Source organism: Pezoporus flaviventris, unplaced genomic scaffold (genome assembly GCF_033815535.1).
Source record: "Pezoporus flaviventris isolate CSIRO_AGI_PZ_B2104156 unplaced genomic scaffold, CSIRO_AGI_Pfla_v1 ptg000050l, whole genome shotgun sequence".
Taxonomy (NCBI): Eukaryota; Metazoa; Chordata; class Aves; order Psittaciformes; family Psittacidae; genus Pezoporus; species Pezoporus flaviventris.
The window spans coordinates 7,584,846-7,598,362 of record NW_026892598.1 but is presented as its reverse complement, the minus strand read 5'-3'; the positions used below and the strand labels follow the sequence as shown (position 1 = coordinate 7,598,362).

The 13,517-nt window shown below is 41.9% G+C and overlaps 1 protein-coding gene across 3 annotated transcripts in view; it reads left to right on the top strand.

Moving 5' to 3' along the window:
- Positions 1-13,517, top strand: part of TEK (TEK receptor tyrosine kinase) — a 40,558-nt gene that overhangs the window by 15,937 nt on the left and 11,104 nt on the right. The window contains exons 4-12 of one of the 3 annotated variants that reach the window (XM_061468782.1): positions 1,744-1,896; positions 3,815-3,946; positions 5,316-5,456; positions 6,175-6,303; positions 7,306-7,460; positions 7,734-7,875; positions 8,254-8,415; positions 9,196-9,330; positions 13,088-13,381. In XM_061468782.1, the coding sequence (XP_061324766.1) occupies positions 1,744-1,896; positions 3,815-3,946; positions 5,316-5,456; positions 6,175-6,303; positions 7,306-7,460; positions 7,734-7,875; positions 8,254-8,415; positions 9,196-9,330; positions 13,088-13,381 (1,443 nt within the window). Of the gene's footprint in view, positions 1-1,743; positions 1,897-3,814; positions 3,947-5,315; positions 5,457-6,174; positions 6,314-7,305; positions 7,461-7,733; positions 7,876-8,253; positions 8,416-9,195; positions 9,331-13,087; positions 13,382-13,517 lie in introns of all 3 variants that reach the window. The other 2 variants (XM_061468783.1, XM_061468784.1) reach the window with 2 other exon arrangements.

The following is a 13,517-nucleotide window of genomic DNA, read 5'->3' as shown; positions in this document are numbered from 1 at the left end:
AAGTGGAAAAAGTTGTTTCATTATCAGGGTAAATGTAAGGGGATGTAGAAGGTAAGGGGACCTCATCTGTGGGAGTATCATCTGGTGAATGGTAATTCAGCACAAAAGGCTAAGACAAGAAATAAGAGAAGTAATAAATAACCAGACACACAAGCTCTAAGCAGTAGAAGATGGCAGAGAAAACACCAAAGGGCAGCTTCTGAGAGCCACTGTGGGAACAGCACAAAGCCCTGAGCAGCTTCAATCAGAGCTTTGTAGGTGAGTGAGAGAGTGAGATTATCATGAGTCTCAGGCGGAAAGAGCAAACTTACTATGGAATGATTGAGAGGGAGCATAAGGATGTGTGAAATAACAGGATATTGAAAGAAAGAGCCAAAAGGAGAAAGGGAGGGATTAAAATGAACAGGAAAGGAACAAGCATGGAAAAATGGGGCAGGATGCAGGTAAAAGATGCCACTGGTCCAGCCAATCTCTACAAGACAGTTGGTTTGATCTTATTAAACTCTATTATTAATTATTCTTCACATAGGTGTGCTGTCTACTTGGTGGTCATATGTGTAATCTGCTAGTGACCTTCAGGCCAGACTAGAAGGCACAATAGGTTTGACTCCTAGTAACTGGAAACACATGCCAGGGGTCAAAAAGGCCTGTATGTCTGGGGCCAGTAAATGGAGAGACTGTCTAAGGCCAGTTACATCAGGGACCCACTTGTGTGTGCAAGCGTGTGTGTGACACACTAGTGAACTTCAAGCCAGCAAGTAGGATAAGAGGTCTGACAGCCATTAATTAGAGAGACTGTAGGTCTGGGCCATAGGACCCACTTTTGGGTGTATATGAGGCTTGACTAGGTGGCAAATGAGAACAGGATTAGGCTTTCTGGGTTGTTTGTGTGAGTGTGAGTCTCACGTGCACATGCAGTACATGTAAAGGCACAGTTCTGCTGCATGGGTCTGCTAGTGGCTGGATTTATCAGCACAGTGTGTGTGAGCATGTGCATATATGTTTTGGGGATAGCTGGCTGGATCTGGCGTTAGCTGCCTGCAGCAGCCCTGCTCTGGCAGGCGAGTGCAAGGAATCCCAAGGGTCCTGAAGTCCAGTGGATGCAACTTCTCTTTGACAGCAACAAATGTTCAAATGTAGCTACTTGATGATCTAGAGTGATGGGAGAAGACCAAACTCTATTGCATTACTTAGCAGGCATGTATGACCAATTACAGCAAACCTAGAATAACACCGATAAGCTTCCCTGGTGAAAAAAAATACAGAAGAGACAGAAACATGTTAAGTCTGGGAAGAAAAGATAAAGCTGAGCTCTGTTCTTCCTGCTTTGCTCTGCTATGGAAATCTTTGCGTTACTCAGATTAAGTAGGACCTGGCTGGCATTTGTTGTCTGACTCCTTCCAGCCACATTAAACTCCTTACAGATTGTTACCTTTCACTTCAGGAAAAGCTAAGAAACAAAATTAACCCTTTTAACCACTACGTTTACAGCATCATTCCTGTAAAGAAACACTGACCATGTAGCTGTTTGTCACATTCATCAACCAAATCTCCTCAGGATCTAGTTTCATTTTTACATGCACTTCTCCAATTATCAAAAACTAGTTTAGCTAAAAAGCCATCAGCAAATTCATAACTAACAAATAGATCCTGTTTAGCTCATCCAAGCTGTCCTTTCTCAATAACCAATGCAAACTCACTTCTACCTGCAGAGGGTGAACGACTTCTGTGCTCCTTCCTCAGGTTCCTTCATCCACTCTGTGCCGAGGCATGAAGTACCAGGGGAGCTAGAAGTCTCCTACTCTCAAGTTCAACCACAAGATTCAGGGGTTTACTCTGCCAGATATATAGGAGGAAACCTCTTTACTTCTGCTTACACAAGGCTTATTGTAAGACGTAAGTTCCATTAATGTAGGCTGACAATTAATTGTTTAAAGTCATAATGAACATGAAATGAAACATATACTATGCCCAAATAAGGGCCAGAGTCTTTCTTGGCATAAACTGCTCTCAGATTATGTCAGAAGATTTTTTTTCTCAAGGATCTTTGGTACAAGCTGGTACTGATTTACACAGCTGGGAGAGGAAAAAAATCAGATTCAGTTCAATTCATCTTAGCTGTTGCCAGCACAGCTAGCTCTCTTCTCGACATCCCAGCTTTTCAAACATCAAGTATGAACAAAGAAGGTGGCACTGGGTCTCCCATGAAAATGAGATGTGGGTCTGAGCACAAAATAGGAATTTCAAATGTCTTTGTTCCTTCTGACGGGCTATATCCAAACACCATTTATTCAAAGATTTATCATGTTTAGCACATATTATTCTAATTTCACGAACTACCACAGCCTTAGTTAGCTCTTGAAGTTCATCTCCCAGTGGATGACAGGACCAGTTTACAATGTAGGTAGATATTTTCCATTAAGCATTCTACATGTCTATTTTCACCAGATATAAAGAATATTATATTCTATTAACATAGAAATCTAAAACTGACTTGTAAAAATAAATAGTTGCTAAAATATCTTACATAATAGAGAAAATGTTTCTGATGGTAAAACATATTTTACTTGCTAACATCCACAGGATGCTTCCAGGAGTCACAAATCAATAAATATAATGCCTTAAGTTTGGATTTTGAAGGTATTGCCACCTTATTAAATAAAATGATCCAAGATCTGTTCTCTACACTACTACCAAGCTGCACAGCAGAAAATTTAGCCATAAATTCTGCCATAGGCTTTTATCTTGTCTATCCTAGCCACTGGGAAAAACCTTGGGGTACAGTATGGGAGAGTGTTAGGTAGCACGCTAACAGTAAAAAGAATGGGTGATGCTACTGCTCAAACATGTCCTGTCTTTCTTTGAATTAGGATTATAGACACAGACTGATGATTTTTAGCAAAAGCCGTTTTTTAAAGTATCCACATGTAAGAATTTCCTTCCAGGAGAAGGAAGATACAGAGCTCCAAGTGCCATGTTGAATCATTAAATGCTTTCTGATAAAAACCCAGAACTGAACCAAGTCTGGATTACTCATCTTTAGTGAGCCTGCCTCAGGACTTTCCAGTTTATTACTTTCAATGAATTTTGCATCCTATAGGAATAGATTAAGCATTTGCAAGATGAAGTCTTATATACATTTTAGAACTGGAGCTGGGCTTCTATCAAATCTGTAGCTAAATACTCACTGGCAAGATTAATGGTAGTAGTCTCTTCTTAAATTATGAAGTGCGAAAGAAAATCATGAACAAGCTTTAAAACAACTGCTTGCTCTTAGACCATTTAGTTCAGAAACAGATCATCAACTGATTGATCATTGTTATAAAGACCCAGTGATGACAGTAAAGAAATAACAGATGTGAATCTGGTCTAATGAACTTTCAAGAAATACATTGTTACAGAAAAAAGAATCATGACTTGCCAAATGCTGAAATAATACCAGCGATGCCAAGCTTGGTCCTGCAACCAGGTCCAGGTGAAGCCTGATCCTATTGTAAGTCTCATAGCCCTACTACAAGCATAGAAATCTTAAATATGTGATATTTTTCAACTTACAAACTTACTCTTGCAAACTAAAAACTCTACATCTAGTTTCAAACAAGGAAGACTTTTTCAGTTTCTTCATTGAAGTTGTTATGTAGTAACCACAGTGAAAAAAGTGATTCCTTACATTAGGTCAGGAGGTTGGGCTGTTGGGGGGTCCATATGGATCTTATTTTCATATTACTGTTTGTCTTAATTGAAAAGAATTTTACTACTTGATTTGTTACTAAGCAAGAAGACAAAAATATGTCACTATATTTTTCCATAAAAGGATGTGAAGCTCAGAAATGGGGCCCTTCCTGTAGCTCCCACTGCCCTTCCTGCACGAACAATGGCATTTGTCATGAAGATACTGGGGAATGCATCTGTCCTCCAGGTTTTATGGGAAAAACATGTGAGAAAGGTAACCAAATATTATTTTCACAGATTGCTTCTTGATTTGTTCTCAGTAGCAGAAGTTAGCAGAATATTGAGGGAAGCATCAAATGGAGTAGCCTTGTTTTATTCTTTATACCTATAGTATTTACAGCTGGTGCTGGAGACAAGACAGTGTTGGTGAGATGAACCCTGAATGAATAAGGTTGTTCTGGTAGTTGTTATTATTTAGATTAGATTGGATATCAGAAAAGAATTCTTGACTATGAGGGTGATGAGGCACTGGCACAGGTTGCCCACAGAAGCTGTGGCTGCCCCATCCCTGGCAGTGTTCAAGGCCAGGTTGGATGGGGCTTTGAGCAACCTGGTCTAGTGGAAGGTGTCCCTGCAGGGCGATTGGAACTGAATGATATTTAAGGTCCCTTCTAACCCAAACCATTCTATGATTCTATCTTTTAAATTTTCCCTCTTTTCTCCTTATAGAGATTATATTGTTTCCAACTTTTCTTGATTGATATGCACTTGGACAGTGTGCTAGATAAGCTCCTTTTCCCACAAAAGCCTGGACCAGTTTGTCTTTTGAGGTTCCTTCCAACCTAAATTGTTCTGTGATTCCCTGGAGCTACTGACTGACTGTTAAATGCATGGTAAAATAGCAGATCCTAAGGATACGCTAACACTGGGAAATGAAGACCCTGGGTTAGAGATTCCCTGGCTGCTTCTGAAAAAGGTGCTAAATATGTTCACAGGGTGATTTGTCTCTGCAGGGGCATATCAATAGTATATGTCTCTTTATTCATATCTTTGTAACAATTAGTTTGGACTCTGGAAGAATTACAGCAGGCACAACATTGCTCTGATCTCCCCAAGAAATTCTGGAGTTCAGTGCTTTGTATGTATCCTAATATTTTGACTGAATTGCAGTGCTGCAAATACTAGAGCTGAGATGTTGGAATAGTTGACATCTGAACCACTCTAACGTAGCACTGACCTTATCAGAAAAGCAAAACCTTTAGCTTGGCAGTTTCATATGCACTGACCTATAAAAAGAATATTTGTTATTTATGGCACTGTATGTCCAATTTATATTAAAATGGCTTATAAAGAGGATTTATTGTTGAAGCTCATTCCCAGCATATTCAAAACAATGGGTGATTTGCTGATGCATCCTCACATGGGAGAAAGTTATGTTTGTTTGTGCTGCCTGAATTTAACCATTAGTGCAGCCGTGGCTTAAATTGTTACAGACGTTAATGTAACTGCTATTTGAATGGTAAAAATGTTATTTTTTATTTTAATTTATGCTTTCTGTTGTCTAAAGCTGTATCATTAGAAGCATTGTATCTTTTGTGGACTTAATCGAGTTGGGCTAGTCTTTCCCTCTCTCCCTTACATAGCTTGCGGAGCAAATACATTTGGCAAAACATGCGAAGAGAGCTGTAAAGAAACCTATGGCTGCAGAAACTATATGTTCTGTCTACCAGATCCATATGGTTGTTCTTGTGCCACAGGATGGATGGGACTGGAATGTGACAAAGGTATAGCAAAAAATATGAAGAATAGTAGAGTCCTTAGTGTACTGCACATAGGAAATACAGAAGGGAGCTAGCAGAGCAGAGTAAATGACAGGGGATTTTACGTTATGTAGAAAAGGAGTAATATATTTACCCATCTCAGATGACCATGTCAGATTCTCGTCATAATAAAGATGAAACCTGTTCAAATTATTCTGCAAAATGAGCTGATGTTCTACTAAGATGTTAAAAATTCTCTAACAGCTACAGTCTTTCTGTATATATACAAGCCAAACTGATCAATTCAGTGCCAAACATATATCCATTGCTGAACAATAATGAGCATAATCAGTCTTGTTCATTTTTATTAGACTGCAATCTGTTTGGGATACAAGGCACATATTCCTTTACAAATATGCGCCATCTTGTTCTATGGTAACATAACTGATGAAGCCTTTGGACACTACAACGGTCTAAGTGATAAAAGAGTGGAGATAGAAAAAGCTTTCACATTGGCATCTAGTCTACAAATGACAGATGTGGATACAAACGTGCTCTACATTTTTGATGTTAGTGTCATCTCAGGATACTTTGGGGATGGTTTAGTGTTAACAAATACAGTTTCAAACTCAAACCTGCTGAGGTAACTAGACCCTATTGGAGAATTGATGCATGAGATTGAGAACTAATGGAAGACATTTTCTAGAACCTTTACACTAACTGGAAACATATATGCTTGCAGAATGCAAACCTGGTTTTTATGGGTCAGACTGCAAACTCAAATGTAATTGTCAAAATCGAGGGACATGCGACAGATTTAAGGGATGTATCTGCTCCCTCGGATGGCATGGTCTGCAATGTGAAAAAGAAGGTAAAGCAAGGTAACACGGTAGTAAATGGCTTTTCCCAGTGTAACTGAAACAGATCTTCATGCTGGTACAGCATTACCACTTCAGGCTGGTATCCTTGCTCTGCCAATTACATTTCAGGGGTCCAGACACTTGTGTATATCCTTATTGCCTCTGCCTCATATGCTGCATTTAATAGACTGGTATGCTACCATTTCTTCTGATTTTGTTTTCATTAGAGGTAGATTTTCAACCTTACTCCATAGGATTTGACACTGACCTTAATATCAGTTACTGACATGCTATCTGCTTGATCAGTTTTTAGAGACGCTAATGGTACTTTACCATTACCGACCTCTTATTCATCTACATACACTCCTATACTATATACCTCATGGTCTGAAACTGGTAACTGAAACACCAAGACAACCCCAGAGTTTAAATCAGCTCTGTCTCCCTGAGAAAATTAAACTTGTAAAGCTGAGCATATCTTGTTTAGAATCCCTGGATTCAGGGAAGGTTCACACACAGTATTTTAACAGATACACTCAGCATTTATTATTTCTGCTTGATAAACAAAGTGACAAATCCACTATTCATTTGCAAAGGTTTTCAAGTGCAAAAACAATCAGCGAAGTAAGACTGTGTTCCAAACAGCCAAACTATACTCTTGTGATCTGACTGCACTTAGACAAAATGGAGAGCAAATAGATACTGCACATTCAATACAAAATTTGTACATGATTTTGCCATAGTTAAACTCCTGCTGCTTTAGAATGCAAGTGAGAAAGACAGGAGAGGGGAAAAGAAAGAGCAGTCACTCGGCTTGTTCCTTCTCATATGGTATTTACACTGAGGTTAACAGCGCTGACTTTGGTAAGCATGATCCTTGCATATGGCCTAGAGTGAAGGGAGAACCAGGCACCTATGCTGCCTATGATCATTATACACCTAAATTTGTTTTGGTGCTGACTTTTAAAATTGTGTTTGAAATCTGACATTAAGATACTATACATCTTCTGTAGGTTCAGCAGATCTTTCACCTCGGATAGAAAACTTACTAGATCCTGTAGAACTCAATTCTGGTGTCGAGTTCAAGCCTTTTTGTATAGCAACTGGGGTGCCACTTCCAAAATCTGAAGAATTTAAACTTTTGAAGCAAGATGGAACTGTCCTAAGGGTAGGCTCCTGACTAATTGCATTCCCTTTTTTTCTGGCGCTTACATTGATTTTATCTGCAGTAAATGCACATCATGGTTTTCAAGCATAATGTGAAATTTCCATATTCTGAGATACCTCATGAGCTCAAATGAAACTGTGGAATTGACCATTATAAATCCTTTCTACTGATATCACTAAACTCTAGATGAGCTTCTAAACTGTGAGAAAGTATCTTGGTAATATTCCTAGGTGCTCACGTTTTTCAGGCTCTGTATGTCTTTGTTCATTTCAGCCTTCCCTAATTGTTACCAGTAATCGCTCTGAAGCCATGTTTACAATTAATCGAATCCAGCTCCGTGACACAGGAACCTGGGTCTGCAGTGTGCAGACAGTAGCAGGAATGGCAGAGAAACCATTTCAAGTTACAGTCAAAGGTAAAAGCATGAATCTCTTCAAATGTCTTTGCCTCCTCTAATGTTAAGGGCAGATTTACATTGTAATACATCAGAACTTTCTGTTCTCTACACCGCAGGAAACTGTTTGAATAAACTTCTGTGGCCAGAATATGAACAGGAACCCCTTATAAGCAACATATTAATTATGTGTATTGAAAAAATAACTGTAATGATAAGGATTAGAAGAAAGCTGAAGGGTTTTTTTGAAAGATCTAAACTGACAGCTTTAGGATGTGAAGTCATGTCTATAAGAGTTTCAAAGAACATCTCCCATTTTCCTGTAGATCTAGGAAGATGCCACAGTTTTGTTAATATAGGGAATTAAAAGGCTGATATAATATTTGCATTTTTGGTCAGTTCCTCCTGTGCCACAGTATGCCCCAAGGCTGACAGACAGTGGACATAATTTCCTCATAATTGATATCAATGCTGAGGTACATCTTGGAGATGGACCTGTTGTGTCAACAAAACTCCTGTACAAGCCAGCAAAACGTTATCAGTCCTGGATGTCTGTGGAAGGTAAGAGAATGTTTTTTAATTCCCTTCAGCACAAACTTCAGCTGCATGCTGAAATATAACGTGGTGTCTGCTCTTGACTAGACTCAAAAAACAGTATAACACATCAAAGTTAAATCTTTTATGATTGGACACATGACTCTTTGTGTATCATATGTATAATGTTGATAATTCAGTTTTCAGTAGCCAAGGGGTTCCCCCCTCCTTCCGTAAGATAAACAGTACTCAGTATTTGGCCCAGCTGTTGAAAGCTCCCATGTAAACAGCAGGTTTTCAATAGTGAGCAGTGTTGAGATGTTCTGGATCATCTACAATCTTCCTTTGTTTCTACTGTGCCCTTTAGTGAGACAAATAGCTTACCTAAATATTTATAAGGAATAGTACAAGCAGAATGAAGCCTGCTTGTTATTTAGATGACCTCTTTGAGCCCCTGTTTTGACATTTTATGCAAGGCCTAAAATATTATAGGAAATATTGCAGTAACTTTAACAAGTAACAAATTACTGTCATTACTAATTCAAGATAACCCAATGCTCATTGCCCAGGCAACCAATCTGCCCTGAAGGAAGATGGAAACATCCCTTGGGCTAGGTTGGAGCTCAACTTAAAAATAAGTATTTTATACTTCTACATAGTTTATTTTAGTGAATCAGGAACAAAAAAAGAGCCTGAGTATCTTACCTTCTGTGTTTGGTGGTTCAGGAATATTTTCCAAACCTTTTCTTTCTTAACATTTTTCAGCATGGGCTGAACGTGAGATTTACTTTCTCCTTTCATTGTCAGTAAAAGGCACAACCAAAAGACTGGACAATCTGGAACCAAAAACAGAGTATCAGTTCTGTGTTCAGCTGAGTCGGCGAGGGGAAGGAGGGGAAGGCCATCCTGGACCACAGGCTAGCTTCACAACAGCTGCGCTTGGTAAGTTGCCACCCTGGCTTTTTACTAAAGGGATGTTTCAGCTGTTTTCCCCTGTGGTCTGTTCCCTGATCTCTGCCAGAGCACTTTCATTTGAGCAAAGAAGGCTGGACCTGAAAGTGATGTAAAGTATCACACAGTATCACAGTATCACAGTATGTTAGAGATTGGAAGGGACCTCGAAAGATCATCTAGTCCAATCCCCCTGCCGGAGCAGGAACACCTAGATAATGTTACACAGGAATGCATCCAGGCGGGTTTTGAATGTCTCCAGGGAAGGAGACTCCACAACCTCCCTGGGCAGCCTGTTCCAGTGTTCCGTCACCCTCACTGAGAAGAAGTTTCTTCTCAAGTTTAAGTGGAACCTCTTGTGTTCCAGTTTGTACCCATTACCCCTTGTCCTATCATTGTTTGCCACTGAGTAGAGCCTGGCTCCGTCCTCGTGACACTCCCCCTTTATATATTTATAGACACTGATAAGGTCACCCCTCAGTCTCCTCTTCTCCAAACTATAGAGACCCAGCTCCCTCAGTCTTTCCTCATAAGGGAGATGTTCCACTCCCTTAATCATCTTTGTTGCCCTGCGCTGGACTCTCTCCAGCAGCTCCCTGTCCTTCTTGAACTGAGGGGCCCAGAACTGGACACAATACTCCAGATGCGGTCTCACCAGGGCAGAGTAGAGGGGAAGGAGGACCTCTCTCGACCTACTAACCACCGCCCTTCTAATACACCCCAGGATGCCATTGGCCTTCTTAGCCACAAGGGCACAGTGTTGGCTCATGGTCATCCTGTCGTCCACTAGTACCCCCAGGTCCCTCTCCCCTACACTGCTCTCTAACAGGTCGTTCCCCAACCTATACTGGAACCTGGGGTTGTTCCTGCCCAGATGCAGGACTCTACACTTTCCCTTGTTATATTTCATCAAGTTACTCCCTGCCCAACTCTCCAGCCTATCCAGGTCTCGCTGGATGGCAGCACAGCCTTCTGGCATATCAGCCACTCCTCCCAGCTTAGTGTCATCAGCAAACTTGCTGATAGTACACTCAATTCCCTCATCTAAATCATTGATGAATATATTAAATAATACCGGTCCCAGTACTGGCCCTTGAGGCAATCCACTAGTTACAGGCCTCCAACTAGACTCAGCCCCATAGACTACAACTCTCTGGCTTCTCTCCTTCAGCCAGTTCACAGTCCACCTCACTACCTGATCATCCAGTCCACACTTCCTCATTTTAGCCGCGAGGATGCTGTGGGAGACTGTGTCAAATGCTTTGCTGAGGTCAAGGTAGACCACATCCACCGCTCTGCCATCATCCATCCACCGTGTTATTTCCTCATAAAAGGCTAAGAGATTGGTCAAACATGATTTCCCCCTGGTGAAGCCATGTTGACTGCCCCTCATAACCTTCTTATCCTTGATATGCCTTAAGATGGTACCAAGGATAAGGTGTTCCATCACTTTCCCAGGGATGGAGGTGAGGCTGACCGGTCTGTAGTTACCCGGGTCCTCCTTCTTGCCCTTTTTGAAGACTGGAGTGACATTTGCTTTCCTCCAGTCCTCAGGCACCTCTCCCGTTTCCCAAGACTTGGTAAAGATGATGGAGAGTGGTCTAGCAATGACTTCCGCCACTTCCCTCAGCACCCGCGGGTGCATCCCATCTGGACCCATGGATTTATGGATGTCCAGATTGCTCAACTGGTCTCTAACCCATTCCTCATCGACTAAGGCAAACCGCTCCGTCGACCTGACTTCATCTAAGGTCTCAGGGGTACAGGGCTCTTCAGGACTGCCCGCAGCAGAGTAGACAGAGACAAAGAAGGCATTCAGTAACTCTGCCATCTCTTTATCTTCTGTCACCAGGGCACCCATCCCGTTCATCAGTGGGCCTACATTGCCTCTGGTGTTAGTTTTGTCTGCCATGTATTTAAAAAAGCTCTTTTTGCTGTCCTTGACCCTTCTTGCCAGGTTTAATTCTAAGGATGCCTTAGTCCTCCTAGCTGCCTTCCTACATCCTCTAGCAGCAGCCTTATATTCCTCCCAAGTGGCCAGCCCCTCCTTCCATGACCTGTAAACTCTCCTCTTCCACTTGAGCATACCCAGCAATTCCCTATTTAGCCATGCAGGTCTCTTGGCCCTCTTCCTTGACTTCCTACGTGTCGGGATGCTCCGTTCTTGAGCACGGAAAAAGCAGTCCTTGAATGTCAACCAACTATCTTGGGCCCCTTTACCTTCAAGCAGCCCTGCCCATGGGATTTCCCCTAGCAATTGCTTGAAAAGGCCAAAGTTTGCCCTGCTAAAGTCCAGGGTTGCAATTCTACTTGGTATTCTACTAGTCCTGCCACACAAGATCCTGAACTCCACCATCTCGTGGTCGCTGCAACCAAGGCAGCCCTCAACCCTTACTGCTTCGACCAGATCCTCCTTGTTAGTGAGGATGAGATCCAGCAGCGCCCCTCTCCTGGTCGGCTCATCCACCATTTGCAGGAGGAAGTTATCATCCATACACTGGAGGAACCTCCTGGACTGTGGCTGGGTTGCCGAGTGGTCCTTCCAGCAAACATCAGGGAAGTTAAAATCCCCCACGACGACCACGGCCTGTGACTGTGAGGCCGCTCTCAGCTGCCTGTAGAAGGCCTCGTCAACTTCCTCACCCTGATCCGGTGGTCTGTAACAGACACCTACAACAGTATCCCCCCTGCCAGCCTGCCCCTTAATTCTCACCCACAGACTCTCAACTCGCTCATCATCTGTCCCTGGACAGAACTTGGTGCACTGTAGTTCCTCCCGCACATAAAGAGCAACCCCACCACCCCGCCTGGCTGGCCTGTCTTTCCTGAAAAGGACATAGCCCTCCATGACTATATTCCAGTCATGTGAGCTGTCCCACCACGTCTCTGTAATTGCCACCAGATCATAATCTCCTGACTTAACACAGGTTTCCAACTCCTCCTGCTTATTTCCCATGCTGCACGCATTGGTGTACAGGCATTTCAGGGAGCGAGCTGAGCACACCGTCTTTCACAAGTCTTTCAAAACAATCTCAGGCAAAGAAAAAAAACCCAAAACCAAAATGAAACCAACAACAACCCGATCCCCCCCCCAAAAAAAAAAAAAAAAAAAAAATCGAACAAGCCAAATGAAACCAACCGCAACCAGCCCAAAAGCCAAAAAAACCCAGAGGCGAAAAAAAACAGAAAAAGGCACAGCTATTACTCTCCCTGATTTAGAGGTGGGAGGTCTGGGAAGGGAAAATTTACATATTTTGGCTGGCTATGCAGCAGAGTTGGAGGTATAAATCCCTTCTTTTGCATGCCAGTCCTTTCTACTAATACTGGATCAGTCCTTCCTCTTACTATTAGATCAGTTTACTTTAAAAATGCCTGAACAAAAAGAAAAGCTTTTAGTTCACTGAGGATACAACCCAAACTGAATAGAGACATATAAAATAAAATAGTATTGTAACAGAAACTGTCTAACAAGAGAGCGAAAGAGCTGGCTTCTCACATCTAAAAAGTGCATCTGCAACACCAGCTCAGTGAAGAGACCTTTTTGTTGACAGAATAGCTGTTGATAGGATACTTTGGGACAATCAGCACCTTTTAGATGTAATTTCTGCCAAATTGGGTAGGGTGGGGGGGAGAATTACCCTTTGTCACTCCAAGATAGGGCTAGTGTTTGGGAATAACTGGTACCCTTATTTTAGCTTGCACACCAGATATGAAATGTTGTTCCCTGTCTCACTGTGGCTTTTCCAAGGTCTTCCTCCACCAGAAGGTCTCACTCTCTTTCCAAAAAGTATGACATCACTGAATTTGTCATGGCATCCTTTAACTCTGAGGACAGAGGATGACATTCGTGTTGAAGTGGAAAGGAAGAGTGTGAATGACAATGGTGACGAGAGCAGTGTTATTACTCAAGTGCCAGGAAATATGTCCACCCTGATCATTAAAGATCTTGAGCCTCGACAGCAATACATGTGCAGGGTAAGGGTGAACACCAGGTCCCAAGGAGAATGGAGCAACTATCTGTATGCATGGACTTTCAGTGACAGTAAGTAGCTGATTCACATCCTTCTGTTTAATTCCTCCTCTTTCCTGCAGCAATCAGACTGATTGTCACTCGATGACTACATTAAGTGTAATCCAATGTCCTGGTAACCAAGCTCCTGATGATCCTTTGAGGTTGT